At 40.7% G+C, this 20,766-nt stretch overlaps 1 protein-coding gene across 5 annotated transcripts in view; it reads left to right on the top strand.

Annotated features, from left to right (window-relative positions):
* The window catches only part of Dclk1 (doublecortin like kinase 1), a 344,211-nt gene that overhangs the window by 272,191 nt on the left and 51,254 nt on the right, over positions 1–20,766 (top strand). For 4 of the 5 annotated variants that reach the window (XM_008830498.2, XM_008830497.3, XM_008830500.2 and 1 more), the window contains 5 exons: positions 7,097–7,181; positions 9,644–9,752; positions 16,936–16,993; positions 17,443–17,562; positions 19,134–19,280. In XM_008830498.2, the coding sequence (XP_008828720.1) occupies positions 7,097–7,181; positions 9,644–9,752; positions 16,936–16,993; positions 17,443–17,562; positions 19,134–19,280 (519 nt within the window). Of the gene's footprint in view, positions 1–6,192; positions 7,058–7,096; positions 7,182–9,643; positions 9,753–16,935; positions 16,994–17,442; positions 17,563–19,133; positions 19,281–20,766 lie in introns of those variants that run through there. The other variant, XM_029562253.1, reaches the window with a different exon arrangement.

Raw genomic sequence — 20,766 nt, forward strand, 5'->3', positions numbered from 1 at the left:
AGTGATTATTAATTAATATTCACTAAACTGAGTTCTAGAGTTGTGGGTAGTCAGTATTATGCCAAAATAAAAATAGAAAAAATATTTAAAGTGCATTTGATTTGAAGTGCATTTAATTACAAAGCCAGATAACCGGTAAGGCAATTCTGTATGCTCTTTTAAAACACTGTTCTAAACTGTTAAAATATCATGAAGATACTTGCTGTATGTGTGTATGTATCTCTATGGGTACATACACACTTGAAATGCTAATTGACAGGCGTTACTGTGTGTGTACATTTGCTCATTTATGCATATTTGTATTAGCCTTGTTAGCATCTCTAATTGTGCATGTAGTAACAACTGTGTTTGGTTGCTTTAGCCACAGAGGAATAGTGTTGAAATTAGAGATACATTGATTTCAATATAACAATTGCCTGATACAGCTTGTTAAACTGTCAGCTGAAAAATATTTGTAATTTTGTGCCTCTAACGCATGTGGGGAAAAAAGGGGAAATCAGAGGCCGTCAGTACAGCTCTTAAGGGTGCATGACATATGGTGTCTTTGAAATGTATTTTACTGTAATAAAGGTGATGGATAAATTCCAAGGTAGTATAAGTGATGCATGTAATACCAGGTGTTTGTATTATATATGGCCACACAATGTTTTTGAAGCCAGGGTAGTAGATATCTGAGGGTTCATAGGCAAAGAATAGAGAAGGTAATTTTGCTGTGATGTGTTTTTGAGGAGTTTTTACTCGTCACCAGGCAAGGAACTTAGCTTACTTTTCCAAGGACTCTTTGAAATAGTATGAATGTCATCAATATGGATAAATTTTTTATAGAGGTTACATACCACTTACAGTGGGGGCTACTTGGATGTATAGTCTCTTCTTTTAGAAGAGCATTTGGTATTAAAATGGTTTAAACAGCAGTATATTGGAAAATACATCATTCAAGACCATCATCGGCAGAGTTTTATAGAGCTGAAAATCAGCAAAATGTTTTACTGAACTACCCAGTTTGGAAAGTTTTCATGCCTTTGTGCTGTAGTTTTATTGTAAAATGTTGTATCTTGTGTTTCACACTTGACCATGTTACTCCTCCTGAACTTATCTTTGTGACACTTACCAGCTTAGCATAACTATGTAATAAACAGGAAAAACTGCCTATGTTGTTCAGTGAGTTTCTTTGACTAGACATTGGAGCTGAAATGATGGTGTGGGGCAAGGGTTACCATCACCATGTGCCCTGTCTTCTTGTGCTGAATGGCATCAGTGAGTGATAACACAACAGCACACACTACAGTTATACTGACAATTGAAATTAAGTAAGAAGAGTATCTGATGAGAAATTCTGTTTCCGATGGTTGCACTACAGTTAGCAATTTTTCTTCCTGTCAGGGTGAATTCTTCAGACAAATTGGTAACTGACTGGAAAATCAAGAATTACAATGCATTTTTTAAAGAAAAAAAAATAGTTGTTCTCTCCTGGGATTAATGGCATTTTTTCCCAAGTTCATGGAATTTACAGTAGGAAAATGTATGTGTATATGTGTTTGTATATATGGAGGCTACTTATTTCTTATGTACCAGGTAAATATATTAAATAAATTACAATTAATGATAACAAAATATTTGATTCCTCAACTTTAAGTTAGAACAATAATGTTTATTCATAGTACAATACAGAAGAGAGTTACAAATTTTGCTCATCAAATTAGAAGAAATATTTCATTAAAATTGGAAAAGATCAACATCCTGGTTTTCAGTCTAACATTTTTTACTAGGATTTTTATCTTACTATCAGTTGACTGCAGTCTGCTCCTTTTTTGTTTCCATGATAGATTTAACCAGTGTCCACAGTTATAATGATACAGCTGGAGGGGATGTTTCCAAATTTATAAAATTCCAAAGTGCATTCATACTTTTTCAGCATTGCGAGTGTTTAAATTTAAATGTAGTAGGTGCCTGGAAGAGTAGTAAGCTCTCCTCATGACAGACTGAGCTTTCTACTTGGGGATTAAATTGCTCAGGGAGTGATTCTATCCAGGGGTACATGCAAGATGACTTCCTAGCCCCCTTCCAAACTATGAGCTTATCAAGAATAATCCATGAGTGGAGGCATTTAGCTTAACAGGCTCTTCAAGACAAACAGCTCAGATTGCAAGTGTGGAGATCTTTACCGGAGTCTAGTGACTGTGGAGTAGAGGGAAAGGAAACTGACAGAACAGAGATTGAATTGTAAATAAATGCATTTACTTTTGAAACCTTAGTATCCATGGCTTCACCATAGACACAATGCCGAGATCTCTATTTTTATTGAGTCCTCCTCACAACAAACTAATTTCTTGAATAATAGTTATTCAGTTTTCAAACAATTTAGCCAAATCTTTATGACATTTAAATGTTCATATATGTATCCTTCATTACTGATTGTGTATTCCATAAGGTTTATTTAGGATAAACATAATATGAAGAACATAGATGAGTATCTCATTTCAAGCACTGGGATTTGTTAGTCATTGTGCATTGATGCCATCAACTTGGTGCTCTGTAATCATTTGGAAAGTGATGAAATGTATGGCTTTTCTATATTATATGAACTTTTATTAGTGGCCAGTGCTCTACACAAAGATTATTTTTTAATGTTGTTGTATCAGGTCTTAAAATTTTCTATAGATCTAAGGTCAAGATTACCAAGATCGCTGTTGGTTTCTTAAACATTTATTACTTATGTTTCCTTTATAAAGTTGGTTCAGAAATCATATGAAATGAGCACTGGATTTATAAATCCTTTTTAACTACTTTTCACATCAATATTAACTCAAAAAAGTAATAACTGCATGCCAAGGCAAGATGTGAAGTGGGAATAGTACCATTAACCAGCCAGAGCTTGGGCGATATGCCTAAGCTTGCCTGCATTGATTGAATCAATTGTATCGATTGGATATTTTCCAAATCTTGGTGCAATGTGGACCCCAGCTGAGTGACAACATTAATACAAATGGCATGAGTAACTCGGAACATTTAAAAATGAACTGTTTCTTTTACTACGTAGTCATCAGATACATCTTGGTAAAATGTGGTTAGAGCTGTTATGTTGGCTTTCTCACTTAGTTCAAAAAGTGTGATATGTTCCCCATCTGTTATGTGATCCAAAGCTAAATCATTGTACTTAGGATATGTTCTTACTTAGGGAGAGGCTTTTATGAAGGTGTGCTATAAAAGCCTCCAGGTGTCAGCAACCTGCCCAAATGGTTCCCATTAAAGCTGCTGGGAAGTGATGATATTTCAAATGTCACGACGCCTCTCAGAGCAGCTAATTGCATTAAATTCTAAAATAACTGCAGGCCCAGATGCCTTAGCATTAGCAAAGTTACTGAAGTAAACATAAAATCTTACCAGTGTATACCTTCTAAGGTAGTTTATCTGCTTCAAAACACAAAACACAGGTAAAACATTTTAAAGCATTTAGGAAAGATCAGAAATACAGGTGGACCTTGCAGATTCTGTCAGTCAGAATCAAGGGATAGTTGGTCTTCATTAGGTCAGTTCTAAAGAATGAGAGCTTATACATGTTCTCTTTACTATTTTTAAATAAGACTCACAAATAAGGAGCAAAATGTTCCAGGAGAGACTAAGGATCTAAATATACTTAGGCATGTTAGTAGCAACTGCTTCAAAGGTCCATGTAGATTACTAGAGAGAGGGAATGGGTTGAAGAGGGAGGATGAGGAGAGAGGAAGGAAAGAGAGAAATGGGTGGGGTGGAAAAATCAGAATCCAGAGACCAACAATTAACAGGCTAGAAGAAAATTAATATAATGACGATGATATTTAGCATGAATAAATGTGAAATCTTCATAGTGCCTACCTCTCAAAAGGGAAATGTGAATTCAGCTATAAGATCAGTGAAAGGTTAAAACTTGGCCTACTGATAAGCCAAAAAGAGCACACTTAGCTAATTGCTTATAGTTTTGAACACCAGGTTTAAACAGTGGTATTATAAGCAGGACCATGTCCCCAGGAGAATGTGGAGGGGGTCAGGGAGCTCTGTCATATGATGAACCAGGAAAAGGAACTAAGAATATGAAAATGGAGGGAGTAGACCCAGGAACCCTACCTGTTTCCAAAAACCGGAAATTCTGTCTTATGGAAAGGGATTACACCTGTACTGGTTAACTCTGTGGGTGTGCCATAAGAACTGTAAATGGAAAATGTCCAGGATATCACTTCAGTACAAATCAAAGCACTTCTGCTACTTTGCCTCATTAACAATTAAAGAGCTGCCTCAAGAAATAATGTGCTCAGTACTAGCTGCATTTGGACACAGGTCACCTGACCACCTTTTGGGGCCATCTATGGGGAGTTCGGCCTCTGGAAATGGGGTAGAAGAGGTGATGTTTAAGGTCTGTTCCAGCCGCTGGAGTTCTCTGAGTCCATGAATGGTCATTGCATTAGAAAACTGTAATGTTCACAATCTTACTTTTTTGGGCCAAAGAGATTACACGAGAATGTCATTAGATTTCTTTTACTGTACCTGAACATAATAAGGAAGACCAGAACGTTCCATTTTCAGTGATCCCTGTTCATAACTAACGAATTTTTCTCTTAAAACTGTCAGTCATCAACTACTTACTCTTAAACAGCAGGAAGTTTGAAATAGCATAGGTTACATTTCAAAAACACAAACTTACCGAGTTGAAGGAAAGCAAAACCAACTATAGACTCAAGCTCACTTGTGTTAACCCTGCTTAAAAGAACACAAAAAAACAGAGCTGTAAAACCCTGAGGGATTTTTTTTTTTTTTTTTTATTCATATGGTAGAGAAAACACAGCCGGCACTGTGGCAAGTGTTCAGGGCATCAGACATTTGGTGTTCTGTTGAAAATGTAATTCATTAGTTGATAAGGCAATTTATTGAGTAATACACAGCAAGCTTATAGAATGCTGCAGTTTCAAAGATGTTTTTGTGTATTTTGGGTCAGAGTTCTATGTTGAGTGCCTGATGTTCTTATTGAGAGAAGGAACTTTTGGAACTGAGTATATAAACTGTGGGCATCTTTGCTGGCAAACATATGACTGGTCTATTAACTTGGGTGCTTGATGAAAGAATGTCTTTGAATTGTAAAATATGGAACACCACATGACAAGGCAGTACCTGCCACCCCAAACCACAATGTGTCTGCATCATGAAACACCATTTGTGATGCTGCTTAGAAGAAATCCAGGGGTCAGAAAACCCAGAAAGAGAAGTGCTACATCTTAGCCATTTACTTAGTGCTTTACTGCCTGGGGCACTATTGCACTTGGAGTGACTTGGATGATAAAGGATCTCACTGTTCTGGAAAGTACACACCTTCCCCTCAACTGTGGTCATGTTAATGTTTATTTTCTCCAGTCATCAACATAGTAAATCTGCCTTGTTTCTGCCACCCATCCCGACAGGATAAGTACAAGGTTTTCACAAACAGACATTCATAAAAGTCAGTAGAGCATGGCTTCCAAGCTGATATGTTTACAGTTCCTTCAACACAGTAGGTTATGAATCTGTAGTGTCACGCTAAAAAAATACACTGTTTGGAAAAAAAGAATCTGAAATCCCTCTTTCTAGTATGATGTGACAAATGGATGCCACAAGTCACAAAGTAAAACTGAATGAGAGAAGCAGGGAGAACGACTCAAATCACCAAGCTTATTGAAGGGAGATTTTTGTGACCTGAGCAAATATGAGCACATCATACAAACTGGATGCCTTTTGGGAGTATACTAGTACAATACCCAAACTTCTAGAATGTCCAGTAGAGAATCAGAGGTTATCATTACTAAATTAACTTCCATCCAATCATGCCAACTGTCAGCATTAATGAATTCATCCAAATGGGGTCTATTCATCTTTGTCACTCAGGAAAATGTTCTATGGTGCTTGCTTCAAATGGCCCTGGAGTGATTAGGTGATGTACCCCGCCCCCAGCTACCTGAATCTGTTTATGAAGGCTAAGGTCTTTGAATTTTCTGTGCAGGGAGCTGTTTGATATGTCCCACATAAAACTGTTCTTCCCCCTTACCTTGTGCACAGTTCAGGCTGGATGGAATGGGGAGGAAGCTGGAGGGGAGACAGGTAAGAAGAGGAAATGTAGGTCAAGTTTGCTTCTCATCACCTCTTATCAATGCAACTACAGCTGCTCTTTCCCTTCTCTCTGCTCCACAGACAGCCGGCACCATGAGCCAATGCCGCCCCCTCACCGCCTCCTGCTCCCATCAGGCCAACCAAGTGGATAAACCCAGGGAAACAGAAGGAAGATCTTTTAGGACAAGCTGTGTTAACTATTTAGAAATAGAATTGCTGTGTGCAAATTGTTTCCCCAAGAAATAGATGCAGAGATGGAAACATTCATTGTTAAAGTACCACCCCCAGCCAATCATAATATTGAATATTTGCTCTCTCATAGAGTCATTACCCTGTTTGCTCTCATGAGTCTTCATTCAAAATCTGTCTAAACCATGTAAATTACAGGGGACTCCTTGGCCTAGGCTTTAATTCTTGCCTTTACCTCAGACATACTATATAACATTTAACAAACTGGTCTCCTGTTTACTGTAACTGTATATGTATTTATCTCAATGTAAGATTAGCAAACCCACCCTCTCCTACAGTTTTGCTAAAGCTGAGTAGTTTTGTTTTTTTTTTTAAGAACAGTTCCCAACAAACTTAAGAGATATTTTTTCTATTGTGAAAACAGAAAGATAGTAGATAAGATCGGAACAGCTCCACATTTGAGACTGACAGTAGACTAGAAGATTGAAGTGAGATACCTAAAATCTACCATGCCCAAGTTCAAAGACGCCAATTTTGAGGAAGAGGCATAAGAAGTCATGGACACCCAGGTGTCCAATGATTATCTTCTCTTCATCAACATAACCTCTCACTCACTAATGAGGAGGGTGGGACATATGGCCCTTATTGGATAGTGAAGACCTCCTTTTCCAAGTTAGAAGACTCAGTCCTCCCTGGGAGGGGCCAAAGCTAGCTCCGGAGACTTGGGGCTGGGTGTGGCTTGTGGAGGCTAGGTCACTCTGACTCAGGTTTTTTATTGTTGTCTGTTCCTTTACAGAGCTCTCAACATGGTGGCTCCTCCACTTCACTTGCATCCACCAAAGTCTGCAGCTCAATGGACGAGAATGATGGACCTGGGGAAGGTGATGACCTTGGGAGAAGGCATCGCTTGCCTAGGGGATGGAGAAGGGAGGAGGGGTTGGGTAAATTTACTCTGAAAAGCTATACCGTCTGAAGCACAGTGAGTAGGCAAACCCCAGCAGTTCACGGGGATCAATCACAGGGTACAGGAGTGAGTGTGACTCCTACAGGGAATGGTATCCACCTCTGAGAATGGGAAGGAGTTGGCCTAATTTGGAGTCCTTTCACATTCGCTGAGGGTGTATGTTTCTTAGGAAGACCAGCTATTGCCTGCCTTTGTTTTCCCTAACTGTTCACTTTTCATGTTAAAGAAAATTGGCTCTTGAATGGAAAGACCTGTGTATGTGCTCCAACTCAAGGGAATTCAATATATGAAAATATGACTTTACAGAAAGAATTCATGGTTAGCAAGTGCTTTCCCTTTACTTAAGGTCATTCGCATTAGAATTTCTATGCAATCACATGACCTGAATTCCAGAGCTGACTTTCCTACTAACTGCCTGGACGGTTTGGAGCAAGCCTCTTCAGTTCTCTATATTTCCTCTTTTATAAAAAAGGCAGATTATCAAATGTCACTATTTCTGTCCCCCTGGGGTTGTAATCAGGTGCTAGTCAATGAGAGGAAACCATTTGGAAGAGTGTGTATTAAGATTAAGCCACTGTTAGAAGTCAGCGCCTCTTACTCTTTCAAATGATAAGACTTGACACTTTCCCCAAGCACCCTCCGAGGGAATCTCTTTTATTAAGCTTCCAGCCATGTAATTTCAGACCTTTTTGCATTTCCAGGAGTTTGTAGCTCAACCATCTGGAAGTCTCCTTTGTTCCAATGTGCCATATTCACCTAATGAAAGGAAATGGTCCTTGACTAAGCCTAAACTGAGTCTAAGAGGGATGCTTTATCAATAGTTGGTGGAAAAATCCCAAGTGCTATGTTTTGCATGGGCGTCCTGGTGAATGTCTCCACTGGAAGAAAGGATGAATGACCTACTTCTCTTTTCTATCTGAGGATCTAACTTATCCCAAAGGACAACCACTTTATTGCCCATGTACACAGTCTTAGACTGTGCCATCTGGTAGATATTTTGTAAATTCAGATGCTCCACAACCATCTACTACTCTTTGGGGAGAAGATGGAAATCTCCAGGCTGAGTTTTTCAAACATAAGCAAGGCTCTTTCCTGAGTGGGATAAGGGAGGGGGCCTTGGCTCTAGCCCTCACTTTATTCTGGGAACTGCCCAGTTAGCTTCCAGCCATCCTGGAGTAAAGTGTCACCCACAGTGATGAGGAAACTGCAGATGCGCAGTGAAAGATTGCAGTAGCATTTGTCCTGTGTTCAGACTACACTTTCCAGAAACTCCATCCTGAGCACCATGAAGTTAGCACAGAGGTCCTGCAGCAGGTGTCTGATGAGTATGACTTTCCATTCTTTCTCCCCCAGTAACACATATGAAATGTGAGATACAAAACTTACCAGAAATCCCCTTCATACCCAAGACTCTTGTTTGATTTTAAGAAGATATTCAGTCTCCGTTTATGAGGCTAGGCAAAAAGAAGCGCACAGCTAGAAAACCCACTAGACTTCCATCACATCTTTACATACAGATTGCCTGGGAAGAGCTAGGATGCTTAATTTCAAAACATGTACATTTTAGAGCCAAGCTATAAAAGGCTTTTTATACCCCTAACACGTTAAAGGTTATCCAGCGTATCTATGTGACCCGTCCTGGCTTATTTAGTTTTATAGCCTTGGATATTTAAAGCATTATTAGGAATTTGTAAAATATTTCAAAATGCATTTTCAGGGGTAAAATGTGTTATGCAAGTACAAAACTGTTCTGTTCACAGACATAATAGATTTGGAGACTTACCCTCGACATCTGCTATGCAGGTTGCCGGTGAGAACATTTGTCTAAAATCTGCTCATTGATACTTAGGGAGGGGTGGCGATCAATGCTTAGCTTGTAAAGAATTTTACGGAGATCTCCATTTCAGGATGTAGTGAAGCTAAGTGTCCAAACAGCAGGAATTTTTCATGCTTGTACAGTGCCAAACAGCCCAGTGTCCCTTAAGAACTGCATTTTCCTATGTACTGTATATCAGAATGTCATTTCTGAACACAGTGGGTATTCAGACAATGCGATTGATCAAATTGGCGTGAAGTTCAAACAGCAAGATCTCCTCTTCTGAATACCCACTTGCAGCAGAAAACGTAAGTGGCACTAATTTGGATGCAGGTGGATCCTGTAGGTTTCCTTTTAGTCTGTCATTTGTCTTAGTAAAAACTGTTGTGTCTGTACAAACCTGCAAGGGAAGAGGTTGTTGCCTCACATACATCACATAAAGAAAAGTGACGTAATGGTCCTGAATCAGTTCCAGTCTATAAGATGGTGCTAAGAAATGTGTCCTTTGTGCAACATCTGCGTCTCCTTCTCTACCAATAAAAACATACTAATGACTCTTTCAGAAGTGTCTGAGGAAGGCTTCCAGATTCCAGCCACAATAACGGAGCGATATAAAGTCGGGAGGACAATAGGAGATGGAAATTTTGCTGTTGTCAAGGAATGTGTAGAAAGGTGAGCATGAGATTGTTTGTATAGAGTATTAAAGGGAACACGTGGCATTGTGTTTCCCAAGATTGTGTCTCTATTTGCAGTCTGAAACACATATGGAATAAGTTAATGTTTCAAGCTCAGATGCTAAAAGAAAAAGAACAGAAAAGACATCTAAAAACACACTTAAAAATGCAGTGATTCTTTGGGATGATCTATAAAACAAGGACACTGATTTTTTTAATGTACTTACCAAAATTTTTTTAGTTCTGTCAGGTTAGTTTTTCTCTTTCTCTCTCTGTCTTTAGAGAGCTTAATCTGTAATATGCACTATCAAAAAATTATATAGAACAATAACCTTGAAAAGCTTTAGAACTCATATTTATTGACCCTACAAAAACAGTATTTGATACTTGAATGTGTATTCAGACAGATAATCCAGGTACATTTTGGTCAAAAGAAAGGGTTTGGAATCATGTTTTTTTCTCCCATCCCTGGGGATTGAATCCAGGACTTTGTGCATGCTGGACAGTGAGCTACCACCAAGCCACTCCTCAGCTTTTTTATATAGGGTCTGACTATGCGTTCAAACTGTCCTCCAGCTCACCGTCTCCTTACCTCTGTCTTCTGAGTGTTAGGATTACAGGCATGCTCCCATGTCTGGTTTATCCCTAGGTTCTTGATGACTGATCAAGAACAGTAGCTGGTGGTTACCAGGTAAAGAAGTGGCAGCTAATACAGTGACAGCCCAACCTGAGGTGACCTCAGACCCTCAGTGGCATAATCAGAGCTCTCTTCCGTGGCTGTTGTGAGCATTCAGGGACCTGGACACCTGACAGCTTCTCAGAGCTGGGATAGAGGTACCTACCTCGTCCCTTGAGGGGATCCCTCTGGCTTTCTGGGGACTGACCTGAGGTATTTATAGTTCAGTGCTTCCCTTCTCCACTCCAAGCTGGACACTCCTGCAGTTCCTGGACCTTGTTTAAGGATCCCTGTCCTGTGTCACACCACACCGTCACTCAAAGAGGACACCTCAGGCTGGAAGACAGATTAGGAAGCTTTAGTGTGAAAAAGCTAGAGCTGGTTCTTCACATCTTCACAGGAAGCACAGATCCATGCTACTTATAGCTGGAAGCATGACTAGGACATCAGGTATCACTAGGATTCTTAGTTGGACCAGTATCCGATAAGAGCTCCCTGCATCCCTTTCCACCCTTTGAAGGATGCATCCCTTCTTTGACCAAGGCCGCAAAGCCCTCGCTAATTTACCCTCAAACAGTAGCTCTCAGATTTCACTCCGCTTCTGCATTCCAGCCGAACCAGGATGTTCACAACACAAACAGCCCATACAGAGCATCCACTCTGTGCAAGGTAGTGGCGTGAGTAATCGCTGGCTTGAAAATTTCCCTTGTGCACGCTGTCAGTTCACCTTTCTCCTCTGTCACCTTAGTCCCAAGCCTGTACCCATGGGACTTGGCCTTTGATTGCCTCACTGCCAAATACAGAAAATGTTCCAATACTGCAGTGGGCTCCACACATCCTGAAACAAGAGCAGTTACTGTTTATTGAGTGCCTATCTATTAATGCAAGGTCCTTAAGTTACAGTAGCCCATTGAATTATAATGAAGGAATCATGTCAGTAGTTCTGTCCCCATTTTATAAAAAGATATACTAAAGAAATTAAATGTCCAAGATCACTCTGCTGCTAAATGCTTAGATCAGAGCTTTGGTCCTCAAAACAAACTTTCGGCCCGTTTGCTTCACTGCATCTAATAAGGACTCTCCATAAGATTCTAATAAAGGAACTTAGATGCACTGAAGTCATGCCTCCCAATGTACAAGTGAGACAGAAATTCAATTAGGCAAACCATCCCTAAGGTGATGGGTGGAGGGGTATAAGTACATGTATACATATTTATATTTTATTAATATATAGCCAGTGCTTTTAGCATTATTTCCACTAAGTATAAAAATCTCTATTTCAGCGGATTTGTGTGACCTTTCTCTGTGGGCTGTTTGGTCATTTGCCAGGGCTTATCATCTGTTAAGCTGAGCCTGTGGGTGCTTACTGTCCTTCATAGCTGGTCCTGCACTGGGATAGCATCTCAGACCTACGGTCCCAACCTTTTCACACTACAGAGCTCCTATGTCTCCATCCAGAATTCATTTATTTTCCTACTTGGCTTACGTCCATATGCATGAGTTCACATCTTGGGTCTCACTGCATGAAACTTCAGAGTCTAAATGCCAGATTTCTCCAGAAGTGTTAGTATTCAGCTCCTGCTGAACAAGGACATATGGCTGGTGCCCTCTCTCCCCAGAGGTATCATGAAACATTCTTTTAATATCTTCCAGAGGTCCAAGAAAATAAAACTGAGCTATGAATATTGTGACTAGCACACTGGTTTTGGGCGCATCTGCTGCATGTTGAGGAATGAATATGTAGTAACAAGGGCAGAAATGCTCCTCCTCTGTTAATAATATGCTGTCACAGGCAAGATTTTTCTATAAAGGGCACAGTAATAGGCTACATAGGTCTTCCTGCAGTGGTCCTTAACAGCATAGTCTTTGCTAGCACACTGCTGTGAGATTTTTGTCTGCACCCCAGGAGTAATTTTTCAAGTGGCTCTTGGATCTGAGGACTTGCTGATGGTAGGTAGTACACTTTGACTTATGTTATGGGAGACATCTATTTTGAGTCCATCAGGGAAAGCTCACAGCGCTTTAAAGCACATGTGGGCGGTCAGAGAACCAGCAGAGGGCTTGCTAGAGGTGCCCTAGAGGTGGCTTTGTGTGAACTCCTGATCGAACATACTGAGGGTGAGTGATGTGGTCATGAGTAAAGCCATGTCATGTCCCAGGTGGCTCTTGGCCCTCCTCCCACCTTCACTGCTTGTGTTTTTAGAGATTATGGCCCAGAGTCACCACATAAAAATCCTAGAGGACCACATACCCTTCTCACTTGCCTCCAACTATAAGCTTAAAGAATTAAATAAATAAAATAAAACCATTGACTCTAGTGATAAGGGTAGGCTCTCACCAAACTTTTGTTTCACCAGAATAGGTTGCATCCACCTAGACAGTCTCCAGAATTTGTCAACTGTACCCCTAGAAAACAATTGATGAGATATGAGCCAGGCAAAGAAGCTTAGCCATCTCTGGGCTAGCTGACTGCTACTCTTCCTTCCCACCTGAGGATGCTCTGACACTGGAGAACTGTGAGGCCCTTACTCAGATTTGAAAGCAAATTCTCCTGGAAGATGTTTGGCAAGCCCTTCTAGGATGCCTCAATTCGCTGACTGGCTGCAGCGGGCATCTTCCCCCCTTAGAGAAGAGGTTAGGTTTTGTGACGATGACTTGGAGGATGAAGAATGGGGGTGATCACTACTAACTGTCACCATCAACTCAACTAAGTGTTGAAGTTCAGGGACTTCTTGCCCCACTGGGCCTTTCAGGTGCTACAGAGAGACAGAGCACAGCCAGGTACTTAGAACCTTAGCCACACACAAGAGTTGCTGTAAAATTCAGCAAATGCTGCATAAAGAGCTGTTGGTAGCTATGTCATCTTTGCCGAACGATCTTTTAAAACCTTCCAAAACACAGCAAACAAGGACGCCATCTTAGCTCAGAGCACCCCGGTCTTTGATAGCCATTTCTCTTTGGTAGCATTCCACTCCATGGGAGGAAGCCTGGCCCCAAGTGAGGATGACTAAGCTAAACAAGATGATTTTCTCTAAACTATTTTGAGAAAATACATGAGAATTAGTGTTTTTGTAATATTTGAAATTTTTCTTGGGAACTCGAACTGCACCCTTGAGTCCCACTTAATGAGAAAGTGACCTAGCCAATTGATTTGCCCTAGACAAGGAGGAAGAGAGAGCTTGCTGTTGCTTCTGTTATGGCCTGGGGATTCCCATAAAAGGTCAAGAATATACCTTTAGGAACAGGCAGCCAAATGCCTGTACCGCCATTAGCAACCCAAACATCCAGCATTATTTTCCAAGCACTAAACTGGCTCCTGAGGACAAAAGACAGGTCTCATCCCTGAATGCTTTGGAGATCCATGTTGTCCACTGCTTGCTGAATAATGACTCTGGCACAGCAGACCTCAGAGTTCTGGGTATGTAGGGAAACCACGACATTATTTAAGGTTTAATGTCTCACCGAGTTTTGGGAGTTGCAGTGTGCCTTGACATTTCTGCTCTTGTAGTTTATATTTGGCACTGACAACCATTTTCAGGCTGTTTTTGAAGACCAGCTACTTACCTATAAACATGTGCTTCTAGTAATTAAGGATGTTATTATATAACTTTATAGTTCCACCTTTAAGAAATCAAGAAAGAATACTTTCAATATTAAATTTGTTGGTCCTCTATGGGGTGCATTATCTGGTATAAAATATGGATAAATTTATTGGAATGTTTAGTTGGGTTATGAAAAGTTCTAGGCAGAGAAGACACAGTTCCTTGTGGTCTTATTCAACCTAAATCTTCTAAGGAACCTGTGTATGTAGGTGATAGCGTCACTTTCTCATTAATGTTCTCTAAGTCCTGAGGCCACTTACCCCATACTTGCTCTCCTCCTCCCTCAGTGGTAAGCTTGGGACCTAGCCTACTAGCCTGGCCTCTGGGAGTCACCTACTAACTCACTAGGAATTTTGCTCCCTGTCTGTCTGCCTGTGGAGAAGAATTCTACTTTCTAACTTTCAAATTTCTAATTCTTAATTTCTAACTTTTCCAGCTCCCCCACCAGCTCAAAGTACTGGTGGAGTACTTTTAATATTACTCCTTCAAGGGAAATAAAGATCAAATGTCAGACTTGGGAATCCATTCTTCCCACCAACATGGCTTCCTATCCATTCTTTTGTGGAACTGGTGGTAGGAAAAGTCAGTTTTGACCTTTGAGTCTTGTACAACGACATCCTTGCTGTCTGGCCCCGCCTGGGATTGCTTCAGGGATGGAAGCCATTGATCTAAGACTAGATCACTACAATTGAAAGACACATTTTTTTAAAAAGAATTATTATTTTTATTTTATGTGTATGAGTGTTATGCCTGCATGTAGGTAAGTGCACCCATGTTGTGTAATGCCTGCAGAGATCAGAAGAGGCTGTCGGATCCCCCGAGACTAGTTGTTAGCTGCCATGTGGGTGCTGGGATTCGAACCCAGGTCTTCTGCAAAAACAACTAGTGTTCTTAACCGCTGAGCCATCTCTCCAGTCCCGAGAGACACATTTTAAATCACAGAGGAAATTGCTCCCAGGTTCTAGTCTGAGATTTACTTTCACTAGATACACTTCAGCTTTTAGTTTTCCTCCTGATGATCTGTTTTCAAGTTTTCAAAATCTTCAGAAGCTTCTTAGAAGAGTCTGCTGAAAGACCTTGCAGTCTTAACCAAAAGCTCCTAAGGATCCTATCTATGTAGGTGACAGTGTTACTTCCTCATCAGTGTTCTCTGGCATCTCTTCGCCAAGTATTGTGTTTGACCTCTTTCTGATGTGCTTCCTCTCCATCTCCACCACACTGCCTCACTGATGATGGTCCAGGGTACATGTGGGAACATGTAAGAACATCCAAGTCTTGTACTCAGCAGAGGCCTAACTCACTTTCTTCTCCATTCTAGAAGATTCTGTCTAAGAATCAACAAGGCAGTGTGGGAAGTAAGGGTATCTTTAGGCTTCTGAGTCCTTATCCTCATGGGCTGAGGGAAGTGTAGAGTCCCCTGAACACTCACGTCTCAACAGGACAGCAAACCCCTGCCCTGTTTCCTCCCATCTGAACCCCAAGGCCTTCTAATGGAGAAAGAGGGCTTCCAAGTCATCACCTTCTGATTTTACTCCCCAAACTTGATTATAACAGTTTATTGGGTGTTTTCTGCAAACAAGTGTCATACAGGGGCCTGAAAGTGTAGTAAGAGAACACTTTAGAAATAATATGCACAACTAGTTTCTTTTTTTAACAAAACATATATTTATTTATTTATTTATTTATTTATTTATTTATTTATTTATTTATTATTTTGTCTTTTTGAGACAGGGTCTCCCTGTAGCCCCAGCTGGCCTGGAACTCACTATGTAGACCAGGCTGGCCTTATTTTGTTATTTGTATTTAATTTTTTGTTTGGTTTGTTGGTCCCCTTGTAGCTCCAGCAGGCCTAGAACACACAGAAATCTGCCTGCCTCTGCCTCTCAAGTGCTGGGATTAAAGGCATACACCACCATGCCTGGCTTCACAACTAGTTTCTAAAAATGCCCTGAAATGAACTTTTTTAATACTTGGCATCTTAATTTGTCTGTAGGCAAATCATTTCTTTGCTCTAACCATGAAAGTAAGAATCCCATTAAGTTCACCATACTGAATATTTTTAAATCCCATTTTCTAAATTTGTCTTTAATCAGTTTCATTCCAACCACAGCCATCTAGATCCATATAATTGACCTATACCTGTAAGCAAAAAGCTAAGCTTTCTTTGTCTTGCATCAGTAATGAGAGCTCGATGCCTGAGCTGTAGCTTATCATGATAAAGTCTGTGTTGGGTCCTCTGGTAATAGCCCTGTCCTCAGGTTTGCCACCAGAGTATCTTTAAAACGTTGGCCCACATTAGGAACCTGTTGAAGGCAAACATGACTGAACCCTCTCTCTCACATCCATTAAACAGGAGAGGCCATGTCAGTTGGGCTACATGGGAAGCAGGGAACCCAGGATCTGAGAATCCTGACTTTGTCACGTGACTATGAGAAAGTGAGTTGATTTTAACTGTCACTTCCATTTTCTTTATATGAAGGACAGCCATGGAAGACTCAGTGGGTCCCAAGAAATGGTTTTGTCTTTTTCTTCTTCGAGCGTATCATTCGTGGGTTCTCCAGCAGAACTCCCCCACTCAGGCTTTCAGACTGAACCAAAGTCTAAAGAGTGTGATCCACTTCTTGGGGAGTCTTCTGTGTGACCCTGAGAAATATTCAAACAACTCTCACAGCCACTCTTGTGGGGAGATGACCCCCAAGAGAGATGAAGGCACTGAGTACAATAGCTCATGCTCATAATTGAAACACTCAGGTAGCGGATGCCTGATCACCAGTTTGATGCCTTCTTCTGACCTCCACAGACACTGCGCAACACAGGTGCACTTACCACATGCAGGCAATACATTCATACACATAAAAAATAAAATAATAGAAAGATCAGTAAATAAAACTTTCTCTTTGCAGGTCGACTGCTCGGGAGTATGCTCTGAAAATTATCAAGAAAAGTAAATGTCGAGGCAAAGTATGTATAAAGTTTATTCTTACGAAGTATTGTGTTCTGAGAGTAGAAGAAAAACAAAGATGGGCTTCCGAATAGACACAAGCTCAGCCTGACAAATGTATTTTGGTGGAACATGATGTTATAAACACTTGAGACTACAACTTTATAAATATTCCTGGGATAAAAGTCGTTGGAATGCTTGGATTTTGTTTCTGGTCCTTGTCTTCACTTATTTATTTTCTTGCCTTGCACTTGATATCTAAGTTTCACCCTTTTATATGAAATTATAGTTGTGCTGACGGTTCTGAGTTTAATCATCTTAGGACCTTCAATATCTAGCAATTTTAGCCTAATCAAAATATCATATATTTACCAAAATACATCTCTTCAACCATCAAATGGTGTAGCTGTTCTCTTCTGAGTTACCTCTCATGCCCCATGGTTATTACGATGATTTCTCCCTTGGACAGGAGCACATGATACAGAATGAGGTGTCTATTTTAAGAAGAGTGAAGCATCCCAACATTGTTCTTCTGATCGAGGAGATGGATGTGCCAACTGAACTGTATCTTGTCATGGAATTAGTTAAGGTGTGTATTTGTAAGAAGAAATAAACTTCTGTTGCTGTGTTTGAGGCTGAGAACAAGAACATGATGGTATTTTTGAAGTCATTTACCAAAAGAGGTTCATTTTATTTGTTCAAATCTTTATGTTTGCATTTCATTATCAAATCATCTTGCTACTAACCTCGTAAAGTCTGTTGTCTCCAGCACCAACAGGCAGTATTTTCACCACAACATGGTTCTTAGGCCAATAGCTTCAAGCCTATATTCCTGTTGACCCTCTGAGTGCTGTTAAAAATTGATGAGCCCCTGTTTTTATTTATCGCCTTCCTGTAGGCTGATTTTTTTTTTTTTTTTTTTTTTTTTTTTTTTTTGGTGAGCTGAGACCAAATTAAATTTGGGGGTGAGGCTCAAGTGCTGAGAACATGTTTGGTGATAGAGTTCAGTCTGATTGCTCATCATTAGATTAGATTACATCAGGTTCTTCACTGCACTCAAGAGGCTCTGTGAAATCTCTCTGTATAACCAAGATGTCCCAACTAGGAGAGACAGCATCAAGACAGAGAAGTTTCCAGGGTAGAAATCATACAAGGAGACAGAGGATCCCAGAGCACTTGCTGAAACTTGAAAGTCGTCAGGTTACAGAGCTATATTTTCTTTTTCCTATTTTTAAAAGGGAAATTAAGTTGTTTACTACATAGGGACATATGAATATATTTGGTTTCTGGCCTTAGCTCTTTGGTATATTGTATATGAAAATGATTCAAACATTCTTGGTAAATCAGATCCAAAGTCTCTGAAATAAAGTCTTCAAGTAAGTGGAACTTAAATTAGAGCTTAAAATCTTGTTTCATCAGGTCATCAATAAATCATAAAGGGGATTAGGAAACAAAAGTTGAGATGAATACTATTCCTAGAAAACTTTCTTTGGAATTTCCAACCCTCTTCCCTTCCCTTTCTTCCTCGGCTTTAGAATGATGGTTGCTGGTCCTTTTTCTATTCCTTACAAAGAAGCACATTATTGAAAAAGAAAACGCTACGCCCACGCCAACAGAGCTAAATGTAGCAAGTCAAAAGGAGTGTGTGTGTGTGTGTGTGTGTGTGTGTGTGTGTGTGTGTGTTGCACGTGTCTGTCTTAATCATTTCAAAGGTATAAGAACATTCTGTGACCGGTGTAGCTTGCAGAATTGCCTGTTTCTCAGTGGGGGAGTTTTAGAATTATGAATTTGCCCTTCAGCTGCCAGATGGCGTGTGGCGGGCAACACATGCCACCAGGGTCCCCCACATGTCATGAGGTTTCTCAACTGGGAACCCAGTTCTGCCTCCTCTTTCCTAGAGAGGGACAGCCACATGCCTACTGTCAGTCTCACCACCCTCTTCCTTTCCTTGAACTCAGGACACAATGTCACTATCTTTTGGACTGAGTTGAGAAATCACCATAGAGTCATTGGTTCTTTGAAAGGCTGTGGCACAAAAAGCCCTTGGGATGCCAAAATCCTGGTCCACTCTTCATGTCCTTTATGGTTTGTCAGGTCCCTCCATGGGCAGCCTGTTGGCCCATCTGTTAATACCTTGCTCAGCCTGCTGCTCTCTTCCAGGGTGGAGACCTTTTTGATGCCATCACTTCCACTAACAAATACACGGAGCGAGATGCCAGTGGGATGCTGTACAACCTGGCCAGTGCCATCAAATACCTGCACAGCCTGAACATCGTCCACCGTGACATCAAGCCGGAGAACCTGCTGGTAAGAGGAAAGCGATTTCGGGCATCTTGAGTTCAAGCCCTCACTGGTGAATGAACATTTTTGTCTTTTATCTTTTCTTTCCTATTAAATTTTTACTTTTAAAGCTTATTTCCAGCTGCACTTGGTTTTCCATTGTAAACTACTCTTTGAGCTATTATACTTAGTGTGACATCAAAATACCAACATAATGGGTAGGAGCAGAGTACTGAGTCGAAGGCTGACTGCAGATAGTATCTTGTGATAGGACCAAATAATGAATAGGAACATTTACACATCTGTTATTTATCTATAGGACTGCTATGTTTCTAACATAAAACCCTCTAAGCTTTGCCTAGAACAAAAAAAAGGGAAGCCCTTGACGGGGAAGGGTATATGCATGTAATATGTTCGTATGTTTCCACGTGCTTGCATGGTTATGTGTGCTCATGTGGGTGTGAGCATGTGAAGACCAGAGGTCAATGTGCAGTGGTCCATCTAGTGTCTTCTTTTCTAGTTTCTGCCTTATTTTTCGAGACAAGGCCTGTCACTGAACCTGGAGTTTACCCTCACTAATTCAGCAAATCTAGCTGAGCAGCAACAAGCCCGAGGGATTGACCTGTCTTCACCTCCCCAGCACTGGGATTACAGGCACTTGCCATCATGCCTGGCTTTTGATGGTGCTTGGGATCCAAACTCAGGTCCTCATGCTTGTATGGCTAGGACTTTACTGACCAAGCCTTCTCTCCAGCCACCAGAATGATGCTCTTACTACTTCCCTTAGTATCGTAACTTTATATCTTGATGAGGTCTAAAAACTAAAGAGAAACTAATCATAAGAAGTTTTAGATAATATCCTAAGAGCATAAAAATAATCATGGAAAACACTGACTTTTAAAAATAGTGTCTGGGGATGTAGCTCAGTTGATAAAGTGCTTGCCTAGCATTCTCAAAGCCCTAGGCTCAGATCTTCAGCACAGCATAAAACTGGGTGTGGTGACACAAGCCTGTAATCTCAGCACTTGGTGGGTAGAGAGGCAGGAGGACCAGAAGTTCAAGGTCACCCTTGGCTACTATGGGAGTTCAAGGTCAGCCAGGGCTACTTGAGATCCTGTCTCAAAAGAAAGGAAAATGAAACAAAAAAGCCAGATACCTTTTTCCTTTTTATAGTTATTTGGTTTGCACTTCATGATTCCCCTGTCTAATTTATTCACGCCAGCAAACGAGGTTCCTTCCCTAGCCTAGTTACTAATGGTGCAGGTAGTCTAGATGGAAGCTAGGGGCAGAGACTGTCACTTGGAAATACTGAGTAGCATAAATTTTAATGGCTCTTCAGGCTAGAAGTTTAATTATATATAAAAACTGCTGGGCCAGCATGGTGGCGCACACCTTTAATCCCAGTGCTCAGGAGGCAGAGGCAGGCGGATCTCTGTGAGTTCAAGGCCTGCCTGGTCTACATAGTGAGTTCCAGGACAGCTGGGGCTACAGGGAGACCCTATCTCAAAAAAAC

This window comes from Nannospalax galili, unplaced genomic scaffold, assembly GCF_000622305.1.
Source record: "Nannospalax galili isolate Female #2095 unplaced genomic scaffold, S.galili_v1.0 scaffold1354, whole genome shotgun sequence".
Lineage (NCBI taxonomy): Eukaryota > Metazoa > Chordata > Mammalia > Rodentia > Spalacidae > Nannospalax > Nannospalax galili.